Here is a 16838-nt window from a genome sequence, read left to right as displayed (position 1 = left end):
AGAATGGAGGAAAACCAGTCCTTTGGACTTGCTACCAAAAGGAAGTAGTGAAAGCTGTTTGTGTTGCACAGGGTTCTAGCGCAAGATCGTTTTTCCATCAGTTTTTAATCATTGTCATAGCAGTAAGAAATTCAATTTTTGTTGATGGTGCTGATGCTTTTTACTGTTACCTTTTCAATTGACTGGTATGCTTATTGCATTTAAATGACTTTTATGTTCCATACTAGTCCAGAAGTATATATTGTTCCATGTTGTCTAGCAGTCTATATTTTGGAGCATGTGATTTTTATTGTTCCCCTCTGTCTATGAAATGACTCTTGGTAAAACATTATCAATGCTACCATTATTACAGCTTTAAAATGTTTATATGGCTTGCTGTGTCATGCGACTTTTATTACTTAAATGGTAATGAGAAGGACCTCTCACTTCAGCCATTAAAAACCTATCTGTGATGAAATATGTCTTTTAAAAAGTCTATATGTATTTCTTTGCTACATTATTTGGTGAATGTGTGGACAAGAAAGGTCACAGATTACAGTTAATTTGTGCTTTTAAATACCTTTCCCCTTATTTTATAATGTCTCTGATAAATCTGCTCTGATGAATTTTAAGCCTTTTGTCAGTGTGAAGAAGGATGGCGGCCCTTAGATGAGCGATGTTACTACTTTTCTACCTCAACTTTGCCGTGGGATGAGGCACGCACAGACTGTGACACCAAAGGTGCCAGGCTGATGAGCATCACCACCGTCCGTGAGCGGGTACGTTGTACAGCACAGATGTCCAAAACTTTTCTCTACTTCCAAAAGATATAATGTGCAAAAACATATTATCATCAGTGATGGGTGTTCCTTGATCTCAAACTACAAAGTTTGTTGGGTCCACAAATGAATTCACTACTCATTGCTCTCCATCCTGATCTGAATTTGTAATTTATGATCCAGGATCGTCCATCACTGATCATCATGCTCTAATTATTCAGACCTGGTCTGATCTACCACTGGCACAATCTTATAAACACTCTCTCTGCAGACATGGGTTCAAACTCAGATAAACAGCGAAATCTACTGGATTGGCCTGAATGACATCGCTGAGGAAGGGAAGTGGGAGTGGGTTGATGGTAGTACATATGACCATTACTTAGAGTGAGTAGATGAGAATCTGAAGATGGTGGGGTGTTTTTGCGTTTTTACATTACTGTTATGCAAGAGCTGTGTGCTTTTATCTTTCAGGAACTGGAGATCGGGTCAGCCAGATAACTGGGATAACAATGAAGACTGTGGTCAGGTTGGCGGTGCCAATGGACAGTGGAACGATGAGAACTGTGGGGTCAGGCGGCGTTACATCTGCAAGCATGACAACCGTATGTTCTGAACAGACAGAATAAATGTTTAGTCATTTAACTTCCAATAGCAACTGTTTTCTAGCAAACTGCAGTACAGGCATAAAAGGACATACAAATATACATAATAAGAACAAAGTCTAATAAACATAGACAGTAGAAGCTAACAAATAAAGAAAACAGACGAGTTTTAAGCCTGGATTTAAAAACAGAGGTTGTGGGGGCAAATTTAATGTGAAGTGGTAGCTGGTTCCACAAGTGTCATTGTCAAGGTGAAGTGATTGTGAAACACAGCACAGCACACGGTGACACAACAAAATGTGTCCTCTGCTTTTAACCATCACCCTTGGTGAGCAGTGGGCAGCCATGAAAGGTGCCCGGGGAGCAGTGTGTGGGGACGGTGCTTTGCTCAATGGCACCTCAGTGGCACCTTGGTGGCAACCTTCTTATTACGTGTCTGCTTGCTTACCTGCCTGAATTAAGACAAGAAAAAACTGTCAGAAATTTCCTGATTAGAAATTAGAAACTAGAAATCCCTCAGCAGAAAAAGGTTAATTTTCATAATGGCTATCAGTTAAGACTTAAGTTTTTTTTTTTTGTAGCTAATCCACCCACAAGGTGTGACATAGCCAGTGGCTGGCACCAGTATCAGTCCAACTGCTACAAGCTGAGGTCCCACCTGAGGAAGAGCTGGGTTTCTGCACGTACCGACTGCTTACGGGAGGGAGGGGACCTGGTGTCCATCACATCTGCAGAAGAAGAGCAGTATGTTTTAGGCCGCCTTGATCCTTCTTATTTGGACATCTGGATTGGTTTCTCCACTCTGGTAAGGGTTAGATCTGAGTGAACCAGTTGATTATCCAATTGAAGAAAGGAAATAAGAGACATTCATGCAAATATATTCTAACAGTTCTAGTTAGGATAGGCCTTGTAAAACAATCACATTTAATGTGGTGCTGTGTTGTCTTTTTTGTTGTTGCTGTGTCAATGGTAGTGTTACGTGTTTGATGTCTTTGAACACTGAAGCAACGATACCTGACTGCATTCTTCTATAAATTAACAAAACTAAATAGGTTAATAATTTGTATTGTACAGGCATGTACTACAATATCCTGTCAAGTACAACCAGACAACACCCAGTTCACCTGGTCTGATTCATCCGATCCATCTAAATATGCTAACTGGGGATCAGGACAACCTGATGAAATGTGAGTAGAAGATAATTGGTTATAATCTACTCAATGCCTTTTTTATAACATGCACATCATTAGTAAAAAGGAAAATATTATATCTGAAAAGATATTATATCTGAAAAAGATATCCTGCAACAGTAACAACATAGTGGTTATGTGTGGAATCAAATGTAAACGTTGATTTGTCACATTCACTATTTATATGCAGTGGATATAAAAAATATTAGAAACTCATAAAGAATCTGTCTTTTTCTTATAGTGATAAGCAAAATGGATTGTGCACCACTGTAATAAAGGACTCCGGGGATAATTTTGGCAAATGGAGAACTCATGTATGCCGTTATGAGCGCCCTTATATGTGCAAAAGAGGCCTAAATAGTAAGTCTCAGCAAATGTTACCTCATGTTAGTTCCCTAAGATTACCCTAAAAGCAAATTTCATAAACTGATGTTAAATTGGTAAAAATTAGAACGCAATTCAATTATTTGCTTAGATCTGAATTCCTGGAGGAAATGAAATTGACCACAGATTCAGATTTCACATTTATAACAGTTCTGCAGGTCACAATAAAACAGAACTTTATTTGGGAGTGTGTGCTGGTTTTATGTATCATGGATGCAGCAGCACCCACAAAGATGCAAACCTGCTGTGTTTAATTGGGAGAAGTCAATATAGAGCATAATATGTGTCTAATATGTGTTTTCTGCATCAGCCGTTTGCCCAGCTGGGTGGATCAGCTTCAATGGGAACTGCTACTGGACCGTCAGCAACATCAATCTACTCACCAGCTGGCACGAGTCTATGACCAAGTGCACCAGTGTGGGTGCAAACCTTGTGACAATAAAGAGGTAAGGACAGCCGTGCATGACAAATCTGTTACATTTCTTTTTATGTGTGGATTGGCTTGTGCCGTATTATGCATATGTTTGTATCTATGGATATACGCATAGTGAATTTAGGAAATTGCATGTTTTTCTGTAAACCTCAGTTGTCTGGTTTTCTGTTTTTCCCCCATCAGTCAAGATGAGCAGCTATTCATCAATGCTCTTCTCCCTGATTTTCATGAAGGGGGTGTTCCTGACATATGGATTGGCATTTCAGGTATGTACTTTTATTCTATAACGTCAGTAAAATGTTTTTAATGTGAATTTTTTTTTCAAATGCTCCAGTGAATATTTTCCTTTTTGTTCACGACAGATAAGGACCAGGATGGCAACTTCAAGTGGGTGGACAAGACACAAATTGAATTTTCTAACTGGAATGCAAATTTTCCTCAGAACACAGAAAAAAACTGGGACTGTGGTCAGATATTCACAGGTGAGGGACACTTCAAAGCTGCAAACAGATCTGAGCAGAATTGTGAAGTGAATAAGAACCTGCTGCAGGATACATTTCATACTGATAAAGACATAGAATACGATGCCCCCTGTAACTGCAGTACAGCTCATTTCTCTACTTCTGCAAACTTCAGGTACTTATTCAGGAAAATGGGAAACTACCAATTGCTTTAAAAACCTGGGATATATCTGCAAGATGTCTGGGGGTCAGAATATCAAACCAACTGCACGTCCAGGTCAGTAGAAGACTCAACAAATATAGTACAATGTGGTACAATCCTATACGCATATATTTCTCAATATATTATGTTACAATATATTTTGTGTGTATTCATATATTGTGAATGGTACATAGTAATATATGTTGATATATTCTATAATAATATATTTTATAGGCAATATATAAATATGAAATAGGATATATGACAATATATGAAAATACTGCAATTATTGCCATTTTTATATATTGAATAAATACATTGTTATACTATTTAATATATTATTATATATACTGAAAAACATTACATGAGATTATTTTTTGAAAAGGCTTTGCAAATGTATGGGAAAGTTTATCATATATTGAAATGTATTTACATTTACATTGCAACATAAATTCTGTTAAATGGCAATATACGTTTGTTTCGTACGTTTGTTTGAGCTGTATGCTTCAGTGGTGCACTCCAGAATGTGGAGTGCACCATTCTAAACCCCGAAATTGTCCCCAGACTCCCACTGTGATGAAGGTTACCTGCTGTTTGGAGACCACTGCTACCACTTTGAAACTGAGATGACCAAGAACTGGAATGATGCAGAGGCTTATTGTGTCAATCAAAATGCAAATCTGGTTAGCATTCATACTGCAGAACAAGTCAGCTTTTTGACAGGTGAGCAAAGGTTATTGTGAACCTTTTTTTTATCACAGTGGCACAGTGGCATTTGATAAGGCTAAATATGCCTGGAATAGATTTATTAAGCCGTCTTCTGGTTTGTGAATACAGCACATATGTCTAGGTCCTCATGGGTCGGCCTGAATGACATTCAGAACGAGAATCACTTTGTCTGGTCAGACGGTTCACCAACTGTAAGTAAAGGAATCCCTGTCGGATCCTTTTTGGATGTGAAGCTGATTTTTATGCACATGTTGCTCAAGAATTATGTTTTCATTGAATCCTCCAGGATTTTCTCCCTTGGGAGCCAAATCAGCCAGACAACTGGCAAGGCGATGAGGACTGTGTTCATATGCGAGGTGTGGAACACTACAACCCCGGGACCCTGAATGACCTGCCCTGCACGTCTTCATTCCCTTTTATCTGTCAGAAAGGTACACTAAGTATATTCATCTCTCTCTCTCTCTCTCTGGCTATCGTAATGTAAACCAAACCCTTGCGTATGATTCTTGGTTTCTCCTTTGTTCAGCGAAAGGGCAAGGACCTCCACCCGTCCCCCCCACCTCAGGCCCTGGTAAGACATGTCATGTTTGCTTGATATGACCAACCCTTGTAGTCAAGAAAAGTGGTATAAGAATGTCTGCTGAGTACTCTCTGTTTGTGCCTTCAGGCTGGAATGAGAAGTGTGGCTTCTGGGTGTCTGATCCCTTCAATGATTACTGCTACCTTTTCAACTCCCTATCCATGAGGGGCTGGGCGGAAGCTCGCCATGACTGTCTGAACCAGGGTGGTGACCTGCTGAGCATCACTGAGCCTTTTGAACAGGGTTTCATCCATGGTAGAGTACAAATTGGACTAGTTGTTGTGCTACATACTTGCTACCATGAGATTGCAATGCCTGTTATTGCATAAATACACAGCCCCGTATTGTCATGTGCTCTTAATCTGATGTTGAGACCTTATCAGGACAATTAACACTTCTATGCTTGGCTGTGTCATAGCTCAAGTGCAGATGATCCCCACGGGTGTGTCCATGTGGATGGGAGGTCATGATATGGTCACGGAGGGAGGTTGGGAATGGACAGATGGCTCTCCTTTCCGATACATCAACTGGAACTCAGGTGAGCGATGGCACCACTATGATTCAAGAGAATCTAGAACCTGGTTTAGTTACAAAGAACAAACGGCAAAGATTTTCCAATTAAGCATTTGAATACAGTACAGGCCAAAAGTTTGGACACACCTTCTCATTCAATTAATTAACACATGTGAAGTTATGTACTTAACAAAAAAGGTAAAATAACTGGAAACATGTTTTATATTCTAGTTTCTTCAAAATAGCCGCCCTTTGCTCTGATTACTGTTTTGCACACTCTTGCCATTCTCTTGAGCTTCAAGAGGTCATCACATGAAAGGGTTTTCCAACAGTCTTGAAGGAGTTCCCAGAGGTGTTTAGCACTTGTTGGCCTCTTTGCCTTCACTCTGCGGTCCAGCTCACCCCAAACCATCTCAATTGGGCTCAGGTCCGGTGACTTTGGAGGCCAGGTCTCCACTTTTTAAGTACATAACTCCACATGTGTTCATTCATAGTTTTGATGCCTTCATTGATAATCTACCAATGTAAATGGTCATGAAAATATTTCATAAAGAAGTGTTAATTGACCTGTACTTTATATGATGTGTCAAGTTTCTTTTTTCACTTTGAATTGCCATTTAACATTATTTGAAGACTACAATCAAATTGACCAAATTTTTAAACAAATGGATGACAGTGTTTACCACATTTTTACAGTTTTCTACATTACAAATAGGCACCAACTCCTTTTGTGTGATCATTATTAAGTAATTAGTTCATATTCATTTGCTCATAGGAAGAGCTTATCATGTGGTCACCTTTCCATGTATTATCTTCTTATTTGTTTACTGTGGTGAGGACCTGGGTAATTGGGGAAAGTGTCATTTTTTTTTATTCACTCCATGGGCTCTTTAAGGCAACCCTGATGACTACTATGGGGAAGACTGCCTTTCCATGCTGATTAACTCAGGCTACTGGAATGATGACAACTGTAGCAACAAAAGAGGATACATATGCAAGAGGCGAGGTACATTAGCCTTGATCCTGGAAAGGTTCTTACAGATTTATCTTTTGTTATGTGACATGTAAAATGTAATTCTTTTTTTTTATTATTGTTCATAGGAAACACCCCAGAGCCTCCCCCACCACACCATGGTATTTTAATATTATTATTACTAACATGGCAATTCAGCTGATAGAAGCTAACCATCAGTGACTGAAAATAACATTAACAGAGTGATTCTGTTCACCATCCTGCAGGTTTCACCACAGCGTATGCCTGTCAGGACAGCAGCCTCGTCCTTCACTGTGCCGTGAACAGTGTTATCAACATCCAGTCTGCTTTCTATGGGCGGAGAAGTGACAAAATCTGTCCTCATGGTGATGGGGCCTCAGGTTCTGTATAATTAATTGTCATCAATCAATTTCAGTCAATTGATTAAAAATTTACGTTATTAAAAATGTTTTTTTTTTTGTAGGATCTTGTACTGTACAAGGCATCATGCCTTTAGTACGGAAATACTGTGACAACAGAGAAATCTGCTTTGTGTTTGCGGCTGTTGAACATGATCCCTGTCCAACCATCTCCAAGTACATGGAGGTGGTGTTCAGCTGCGAGCAGAATGGTGAGAGTTCTGGTGTAATCATTACAGTCCATTCTTCAGTCATTCTGGTGAGTTTGTGTGCTAAGAAATGGCATATTTTTTCCAGTATGTGTCCAGGGACTCGGGATGGAGCTTGGTAACATCACAGACTCCATGATCACAGCTTCATCCTCCATGTCTGGGAAAGGTCCGGAACACGCACGGCTCAAAGGCAGTTCCTGCTGGATGCCTGCTTCTTCCTGTGAGTGCAGCACCACTGTAACACGGCACTGGAAATTCTGTACATATATGTTCATGTCAGTTATGCAAAGGACCTGGAACATGCATTCAGATTAGCTTTATGTACCCACAGCCACAAGCTCCTGGATCCAAGTGGACCTTGGAGAAGCCAAGAAGGTCACTGGAGTCGTCATCCAGGGATGCCCAGCTACAGACCATTGGGTGACTACATTCAAGATCCAGACCAGTGTAGACGGCACCACATGGAAGGACTACACTGAAGATGGAGGGGTACAGAGAGTAGTTCAGCCAGGTTACTACACAGTTTGAACCTCAGATACTACAGATACTAGATGTGGTTTGTGCTGCTCCCTGATCCCATGTAGGAGTTTGTGGGCAGTGTAGACAGGAACTCTCCTGAGACTCGGCTCCTGGGCACCCCTGTCTCGGTGCAGTTTATCCGTATCCTGCCCCTAACATACAGTGGAGAAGTGGGGCTACGCCTGGAGATCTTGGGCTGCACTCCACACTGTGAGCACAGATACAACTTTTTTTTTTCTGCATTGATAGAATAAATTATTTGTTTAAAGCAGTGCAATAGCCAATGCCTTTGTTTTACTAATTTTCTGCAGATGCCATTTCTTGCAATTCAAAGGTCAATTTTGACCATTCCACTGATCGACGGCTGTAAGTGAACGTTCTTGTTTAATGTATAATGTCTATAATATAATGTCTAATGTTTATAATATAATGTCTCTGTGTGTATGCAGGGTCCATTGCCCTGCCGGATGTGCCTCTCAGCCCTACAATGTGTTTGGAACCATGACATATCGTGGAGTATGTGCCAAATGTTGCCGATTGTGTTATCATCATTTTATTTGCTTTATATTAAAGCATCTTTTGTGTATGTGTGTGTGTTGCTCCTTGTAGGACTCTAATATCTGTGCAGCTGCAATCCACGCTGGGGTCATTCTGAATGAGAACGGTGGTGATTGCACCCTTCTCAAATCACCTGGCCTATCGTTCTATCCCGGCTCAACCCGCAATGGCATCACCTCCAACCAGTATGTCCCTAACTGCATTAGGCAGAATTTACATGATGCTGTGTTTATGTAGATAAATACAATAAATTCTGTTCTATATCATAGATTTGATGGTGACTATCAAGTTTCTTACGAGTTTGCGGATGGAGGTAGGCTGTGCTACAGAATAGAACATAAACACTTTTTTTTAAATATTGATATTCTCAGATAAAAACGAGAAACGCTTTCTGTAAGGGAACCTATCATATCTCTGCTAAAGCCTTTCTTGTGTCTCGTGACTATGTTCTCCAATGCAGAGCTACGTTGTGCCGGGCCAGACTGGTATGAATTTGGGGAGTTCTGCTACAAGCCTTTTGAGGAAAAGAAGACGTGGTATGCAGCACGATCGGCCTGCAGGGCCATCAATGCTGACTTGGTTTCCATCTCCTCCCTTACCGAACAGAGTTGGCTGGAGAGTTACCTGTACTTGGGTATGAGAAGCCTGGTGTCTTGTAAAAAGAGTGAAGCTACTTGAATTTTGGAACACAGCCTCACAGACCCACCCTCCTTATTCCCTTTTAGCAACCAATGATGTCTGGATTGGCCTTAATGACCTTGACTTTCCTGGCCTTTTCATCTGGTCTGATTATCATGAGGTCACTTTCACGCACTGGGCACCTGGGGAGCCCAACAACCACCTGGGCTTCAAAGAGGACTGTGTGGAGATGCATTATCAGGTGTCTGTCCCACAGCATCCATTTATTTCTGTACATTCAGTACCTACTGGATCATTTCCCCCTGGATGGTGGGATCTGAAGCAGGGTTATTAGTCACTAAGCTCCAGCCAATTTAGACATTCAGCATTAATTCTCTTTTAACTTTAGAATGGCAGGTGGAATGATGTGACTTGCACTGAGCTCAACACTTTCATTTGCAAGAAGCCCAAAGCTCACTTTCCAATGCCTTCAGTCAAACCCACTGTCTACGGATGCTCACTAGTAAGGCTTCTTCTCTTTTTCTCCAAATTAAAACGAGAAATGGTCCTGAGTTTACGTTCTTTTGTCCTGTTCTTGACTCTAGGGTTGGGATGCCTTTGAATACTCCTGCTACTGGTTTGAAGAGACTCCTAAGACCCGTGAGGAAGCTAAACAGTTTTGTGAACATCAGCATGGAACACTGCTGCATATATTGGACCGGTGAGTCCCTGATGGTCAATGTCCTATTCCAAAGCATGGTCAAAGTCCTATTTTACAAGCACTGGTTAACTTACTCTTTTATCAATAAAATATGTGCTTTTTAATCTGAAATAGTATATTATATAAGAAATAGCGTTGCCACTCACTTTTTTTTACTTTTTTGTTATTTTTTTGTTCTCCATGGTCCATTTACATTGGAAGTGTTGTAAAGGAGGGAAAGGGTTTACATTTTGTGTTCTTCAGGGATGGGATTGGGGAGCAGTAAAAACACCTTTATGCAAATATATATCAGCACGTGTGAGTAGGTGAGTGGAAATGATGCTGAAGGTGAGATACTCTCTATGCTCTGTGGCAGCTATGAGCAGGCTCACTTCACGGTGAAGATGAACAGCTACTCTGGTGACTGGTGGATTGGGCTGAGGGGCCATGGAGCTCTCGTTGGGGTGGATTACTTCTGGGACAGTGGAGCACCACTGAGCTTCACCCACTGGGACAAGAACCAGCCTGGTTGAGTAGAACCCGTGGAACACAATCTTACTAGACAATCACTGCTACCGCAGATTTGGTTATTTAGCGTGAAGAGTAATTCATTTGTGTAATGATGACATAAATAATGGCTTGAGAGCACGGTGCATAAATAACTTCTGTATGCATAGATAACAATGGAGGGTACTGTGTTACCATGACAACGAAACCTGTGGCTGGGTTCTGGGACAACCGGGCCTGTGAGGAGTCTCACTCCTTCATATGCGAGAAACCACGAGATGGGATTTCCCCTCCCACGCGACCTCCCACACCTCCACCTGCACAGGGCTGCGAGACTGGCTGGACGGCGCAGCCGCACTTCAGGAACTGCTACAGGGTGAGACCACTATCCCTTTGAAACCTAAAAATGTATGTGAATAAGACACATATTAGACATCTCACTTTCCAGCATCAGCGTAACTTGGTTCTACGTGTTTGGTGCTCTGTCCAGCTCTTCTCAGTTGACTACTCAGAGAAGAAGAGCTGGGAGGCAGCGCGTCTGGACTGTGTAGCCCGCGAAGCCGACCTGATCAGTATCCACAATTTCGAAGAGGAGAATTTCCTTGCAACGTACACGAAGGGCAAGACCTCATGGATCGGCCTGAGGCACAACCCCATAGAGAGCGGTAAGAATTGACAGACCGTTTGCATTTGACAACAGAATTATCAGTGTCAATTAGTATAGACTGATCTTATTGTGTTATTCAAGGTTATGAATGGAGTGATGGGTCACCTGTCAGCCATACCAACTGGGGTCACGGTGAGCCCAACGACCACGGTGACCGTGAGGACTGCGTGGAGTTGGTGACCACAGCAAATGGCACATCATTTTGGAACGACATCAACTGTGATGCCCATCAGGACTGGATCTGCATGATTGCCAAGGGCAAAAAGCCTGTCAATCCTCCGACGGCCCCTCCTCCTTCACCAGGTAATGAGGACACAAGTCCTGCACAGCTTAGAACTTTCCATGTTCTACCACACCTCATTTAACTCAAGAACTGTGTGAAAACGAGTACAGAGGTTCAATCAGGCGAACACAAAAATGTACAGGACAAGTGCCCTCCAGGACCAGGGTAGGTGACCCCTGGCCTAGACGTTATTGACCACAATATCTGAATATGACTGCTTCCAATCTGTTAAAAGACATATGGTGTTTCTAACCCATGGCCAATGTGAAGAATCTTTCAAACAATAAATTAACCTTGTGGCCAGAGGACTGTGAGAGAAAATTGTGGGACGGAGCCAATTTGGATCTTTTTCATCTCTCAGCTCCTGACTGTGGCTCTAACCCTGGTTGGAGGAAGTACAGAGGAGTCTGCTATTACTTCAATGACACAGATGTTGTGGACTTCTACCAAGCCATGTACAAGTGTTATCAGGAACACGCCCTGCTTGCTTCGATTGCCGACCAAGAGGAGCAGACCTACATTGTCAGCATGGTATGTGTGGGCTCATGTGTGCAAATACAGCCATGGTCAAACCTAAACAGATTCCATTTGTTTCCTGCAGGTTGGAACAGGACAGGTCGAGGCCACCTGGATCGGGATGCGCATGGTTGGAGTAGCAGGTGGAGATTACCAGTAAGTGTCCAACAACTTTCCTTCTGATGTAATTATGTAATTGATTCCCTCTGTATTTATGGAAACATCATGACATTTCTCTTTCTCTGTATACGTTCTGCAGCTGGGTGGACATGTCACCTATCACATATGTTCACTGGGGGCCAGGAGAGCCCAATAATGCCAACGGGGAGGAGCAGTGTGTGCAAATGAACCGATATCCAGGTCTGTCTACAACAAAGTGGTGCACTTTAGGTTCTGTGTAGTTCACTTTTTAGGGTTTAATTTGAGTGTATTGGTGTGCAAATGTAATTTCTCCATGTTTTCCATGCAGGTTCCTGGAATGATGCCAACTGTGGCCTGGTGAATGCTGGCTATGTCTGTAAGAAGCTGCCTGGAGAACACCATACACACGCACCCCCAACCCCAGCCTGGTCAGGAAACTGCCCCAATGGTAAGTCAGTAAATGCCTCTAACATTTCATCACATGACATGACATGCCATGTGCGGATGATCTAAGTCTAGTTCTGCTTCTTCCGTTGTGCCAGGATGGATGCTTTTCCGGAACAAGTGCTTCATATTTAAAGGAACAGCCTCCAAAAAGGAGAACTTCAGAGCTGACTGGTCCACGGCTCGCAAATGGTGCAAGGACAATGGAGGAGACCTGGCTGTCATCGATAATCACTATGAAAATGGTGAGGTTATCTCTTCTTCTTAAAGTTGCTCAGCAGTTGGTAAATACACTTATGATGAACTGAATAAACTGTGACCCTAAAATCAATAAATGAAGCTTGTTCACTCATAACAAAGAACATGATACAGATGAAAAAAAGCAGATGCAAGGCCAAAATTCCAGAGGGAGGCTGCAACAAAATAAGAGACTATTTTCTGTGATTAGCAGTGAAACATTTATCTTATAATATTAATGACATGAATGCTCTGGCCCCCTCGACAATCCTAAACGAGCTAGAAAACAACATTGCATATGTGATGCTCAATTTTTTTTTATTGTTTATATTGTATTGTTGATGTTTTTTCAATCTGTATAGTGAATAAACAATTTTTATGCGCATGTGTTTAAAAAGGCAGCAGTTGCCTCTGCATCACTATAAACCCCATTTGTGTTCCAGACTTTGTATCCAGTTACCTGAGGGACCTGGTCTTCCCAGCATGGATTGGCCTTTCAGACAGGCTCCAGGAGGGCAAGTTTACTTGGAGTGATGGTGTGAGCCAAGTCCTGTACACCAACTGGGCCGACAAGGAGCCCAACAACAATGATGGCGAGGTGGGCCGTGTGCATGGGGTTACATCACTCTCATTGTGCTGAATCATAGATATCTGGACCATGGTACGCAGGGTTTGTTGGTATCCAATATATAATTCAGTAGCACCTTCAGATGAATGATTTACAGATGTAGCCTTCTGTTTTTGCTGACTGACTTTAAGAAGCCTGCAGTAAATGTTTACCACACCAATCACAATCATCTTTTATATGGGTGATTTAAAAAAAAGGGTGAACAGAATGTCATTTACAGATAGAACCAATCAATGATTAAATACAAGGAAAGACAAAACCTGTTTAATCATTGGATAAAATGATTACACTGTCTTAGATGTTCTGTAAGGTTTAAGACAATTGCAGTGTCAATTGAATGTGTCACATATTTTAAATGACCAGACAAGTAGGACAAGCACAGTGAAATGTTCCTACAGGACCATGCTGCAGCACACAACACAAACTACACACAACACAGTACAGCATACAATGGAGAGTTGCAATTGGATGTTGTCTTGGCCTGAAAAAGCGGTGTCATCTTACATTGTGGGTCTTAAATCAATTAATCAATGATTAAAATAGAATAGTGGTGTGAATGTTTGTGTGGAGCAAAGTTATATTTTAAGAGTTTGATGACGTATGCACAACTATTTGGTTTTGAGTTCTGCCTGCTGATCTCACACAGGAACACTGTGTGGCCATGACACACAACCATCTTGTGACTGGCCGCTGGAACGATGACAAATGCAATCAAGAGAGAGGTTGGGTGTGCTCTAGGAAGAAAGGTGAGCATCAGCCCGACTGTATGACACTTTTACTGTTTCATCATCTACCTGAACTGCCCAGCTTAACCCTCCACATTTACAGACAGCAGCCTCCCACCACCACCTAGCAAGAACCCCTGTCCAGACGGCTACATCTCCTGGTATAAAAATTGCTACAAGCTGGTGGTGGATGAGCCCAAGCCATGGGAGGAAGCTGAAGCCGCTTGTAGGAAAGAGGGAGGACATCTGACCAGTGTGGACATGAGCTATGATCAGGCCTTCATAGCTGGAGCTGTTGTGCAGGGGAAGTCAGATGCCTGGATTGGCCTCAGGAGACAGGTCCAGACATTTTACATGGTCACTTTAATTACATTAACAAACAGCTCATAATCTAATGAGACTGAAATTGTAGACAAATCTGACAGACACTACATTAAAACTACCTGCCTATACCACTTCTGGAATTGTCCTGTAGTTTCCAGGACCAAAACCTTGTCAGCATATAAATATTATCCTGCTGAAAGAGACCGTGCACATCACACAGTTGTAGTAGTGTGTGTATCTTTAAGAGCTGAGAATTCCCAGTAGAACCATGGTCAGAAGATCAAACTGCCTCTGCCGGCTTGTCTTCTTCCCATAGTGCATCTTACTCTCATCGTTAGCTCCAGTTCTGATGGGCCAGAGTCACCATGGTTACGCAGCAATCTGTTATACACTTTGATGCTTTCTGACACCTTTCTGTCATGACCAGCCCCTGACTCTGTCACCAGTTCTCAGCTTGTCAGTCCTTGGACCACTTTTGGTTGGTACCGACCACTCAGTGCCAGTCAAGATTCCACAAGACCTGATGTTGAGATGTTCTGACCCATGTTGTGGGAACTGAAAAGAAAGGTTATGTGTTATATGGAGATGGGAAGTGTGTGGAAATGTAACAGAAAAAGCGCATGTGTGCTTGCTCTTGCAGGAAGACAGCGGTGTGTACTCATGGACGGATGGCTGGCCGGTCTTCTTCACTCACTGGGGTCCTGGAGAGCCGAGCAATCACAAGGGAGAGGGATGTGTGAGCATGCACGCACCATCATACTTCATCCATGGCACGTGGAACGACACGGCCTGTACTATGGCTAAGCCCTATATCTGCAAAATCAGCAAAGGTGGGTCTTTTCGAACCCTACGCCCTCCTATCATATCGGATCATGTCCAACATGATTGTCAGTAGGTGATCTAGAATGTAATATGAGGACATATGGATTTGTGTGCCCATCCTCAGAAACTCCACCTCCTACACATGCACCTGGCACTGGGAAATGCCTTCCTGGTTGGTGGCCATACGGCCGCTACTGCTACTTTGTGTACAACGGGCAGAAAGGGATGTCCTGGCCGGAGGCACGGCACTACTGTCAGCTGGGCTCAGCTGATCTGGTGTCCATTCACAGCCGAGCCGAAGTGGAATTCATCCGGAACATCAACTACACCAAATACCATAATATCTGGATTGGCCTCACCAGAGACTCCGCCTGTGCGTTTTTCCGCCTGTAATGTTTTTCTAACGGGGAAGTGGTGGCCTAGCGGTTAAGGAAGCGGCCCCGTAATCAGAAGGTTGCTGGTTCGCATCCTGATCCGCACAGGTGCCACTGAGGCGCCTCTGCGCAAAGCACCCCGGGCGCCTGTCATGGCTGCCCACTGCTCACACATTTCGTTGTGTGCACTATGCTGTGCTGCAGTGTTTCACAGTGACAATCTTCCTTTCACTTTCATGTTACGGCTATAGCACAGTTTAAACGTCATGACTTCACACGATCAGCATCGTGTGAATAGCTGCAGCAGTTGTCTATAACTCAGCACGGCATAGAAAACTGCATAGAAATGGAGGAACATATTCAATGGTGTGACACAGTGTGTAGCATAAATGCTGCTATATTATGTGATTGCTATATTATGTCTTCTGAATGCTCGTTGCAGTTGGATGGGGTTGGACCGACATGACTGCACTTGGCTTTGTGAACTGGGCTCCGGGTGAACCCAATGGAATATTCCACGGTGCGAACCTGGGCAATGAGGACTGTGTGGAAATGTACCCCGATGGCCTGTGGAATGATAACAACTGCTTGGAAAAGAGAGGATTTGCTTGTCGCCATCGGAAATGTAAACACACTTTTTTTTCTTTACAAGATAGCATTTTTTTTGTGTGTGTCCTTATATAAAGTTTCATCACATTGTAAGTATAATACTCATCTGTAGTAAAAAAAAAAATAAAATAAAAAATGTTTCTCCTGCAGACCACACCACCGATGAAGGTGGAATTGTTATACCTACAGACCCTCCTCCATATAATAGTGAGTAGTTTCAGCTGCATTGGATTTAAAAAAAAAATGCTTAATGATCTAATTAGCTGATCAAATAGTAGAATTGGAATTTTCTTGAATTATTCACTGATTTGCAGGTAAATATTAAACTCCAATTTGTGGCACTTTCCTCCCACAGGTGGACTGATCGCTGGGGCCATTATAGGAGCATTAATTTTTGCTGCTCTGATAGGTGGGCTGCTGTATTATGTCTTTAGGGTGCGTGGCGTCAAACTCCGCAACATCAGCCTCCCCAGTAGAGAAATGAAGAACAATATTGACGTGGTAAGGCCAAATAATGCCCTTTACATCTGAAATTAACTAAACCTTGTATTTATACACATACAAATTATAGCATTATTATCATGACACTTTATTTCTCTTCTTTTTCAGCCTGCATTCCACAATCCAAATTTTTCAGGAGAGTCTGAAAGTTAAATTGAGACATTTGATACTCTAAATATGCTTCAGCAGAATCACAGTGCATTTATTGT

At 42.3% G+C, this 16838-nt stretch overlaps 1 protein-coding gene across 1 annotated transcript; it reads left to right on the top strand.

The window, feature by feature from the left end:
- The first annotated feature begins 10483 nt into the window (after positions 1 to 10483).
- Positions 10484 to 16782, top strand: LOC114787143 (macrophage mannose receptor 1). The gene is made up of 17 exons (XM_028974969.1): positions 10484 to 10734; positions 10849 to 11023; positions 11107 to 11328; positions 11670 to 11839; positions 11910 to 11980; positions 12084 to 12184; positions 12294 to 12413; positions 12508 to 12654; positions 13090 to 13244; positions 13921 to 14020; positions 14103 to 14338; positions 14964 to 15153; positions 15270 to 15518; positions 15962 to 16144; positions 16279 to 16335; positions 16484 to 16629; positions 16738 to 16782. The coding sequence occupies exons 1-17, from the start codon at positions 10555 to 10557 to the stop codon at positions 16780 to 16782; spliced, it is 2547 nt and encodes an 848-aa protein (XP_028830802.1). The 5' UTR covers positions 10484 to 10554.
- The last annotated feature ends 56 nt before the right edge of the window (positions 16783 to 16838 follow it).

The sequence above is a fragment of the Denticeps clupeoides genome, chromosome 3, assembly GCF_900700375.1.
Source record: "Denticeps clupeoides chromosome 3, fDenClu1.1, whole genome shotgun sequence".
NCBI classification, from domain to species: Eukaryota; Metazoa; Chordata; class Actinopteri; order Clupeiformes; family Denticipitidae; genus Denticeps; species Denticeps clupeoides.
The sequence above is the reverse complement of the archived record's forward strand: the minus strand, read 5'-3'. Positions and strand labels throughout refer to the sequence as shown.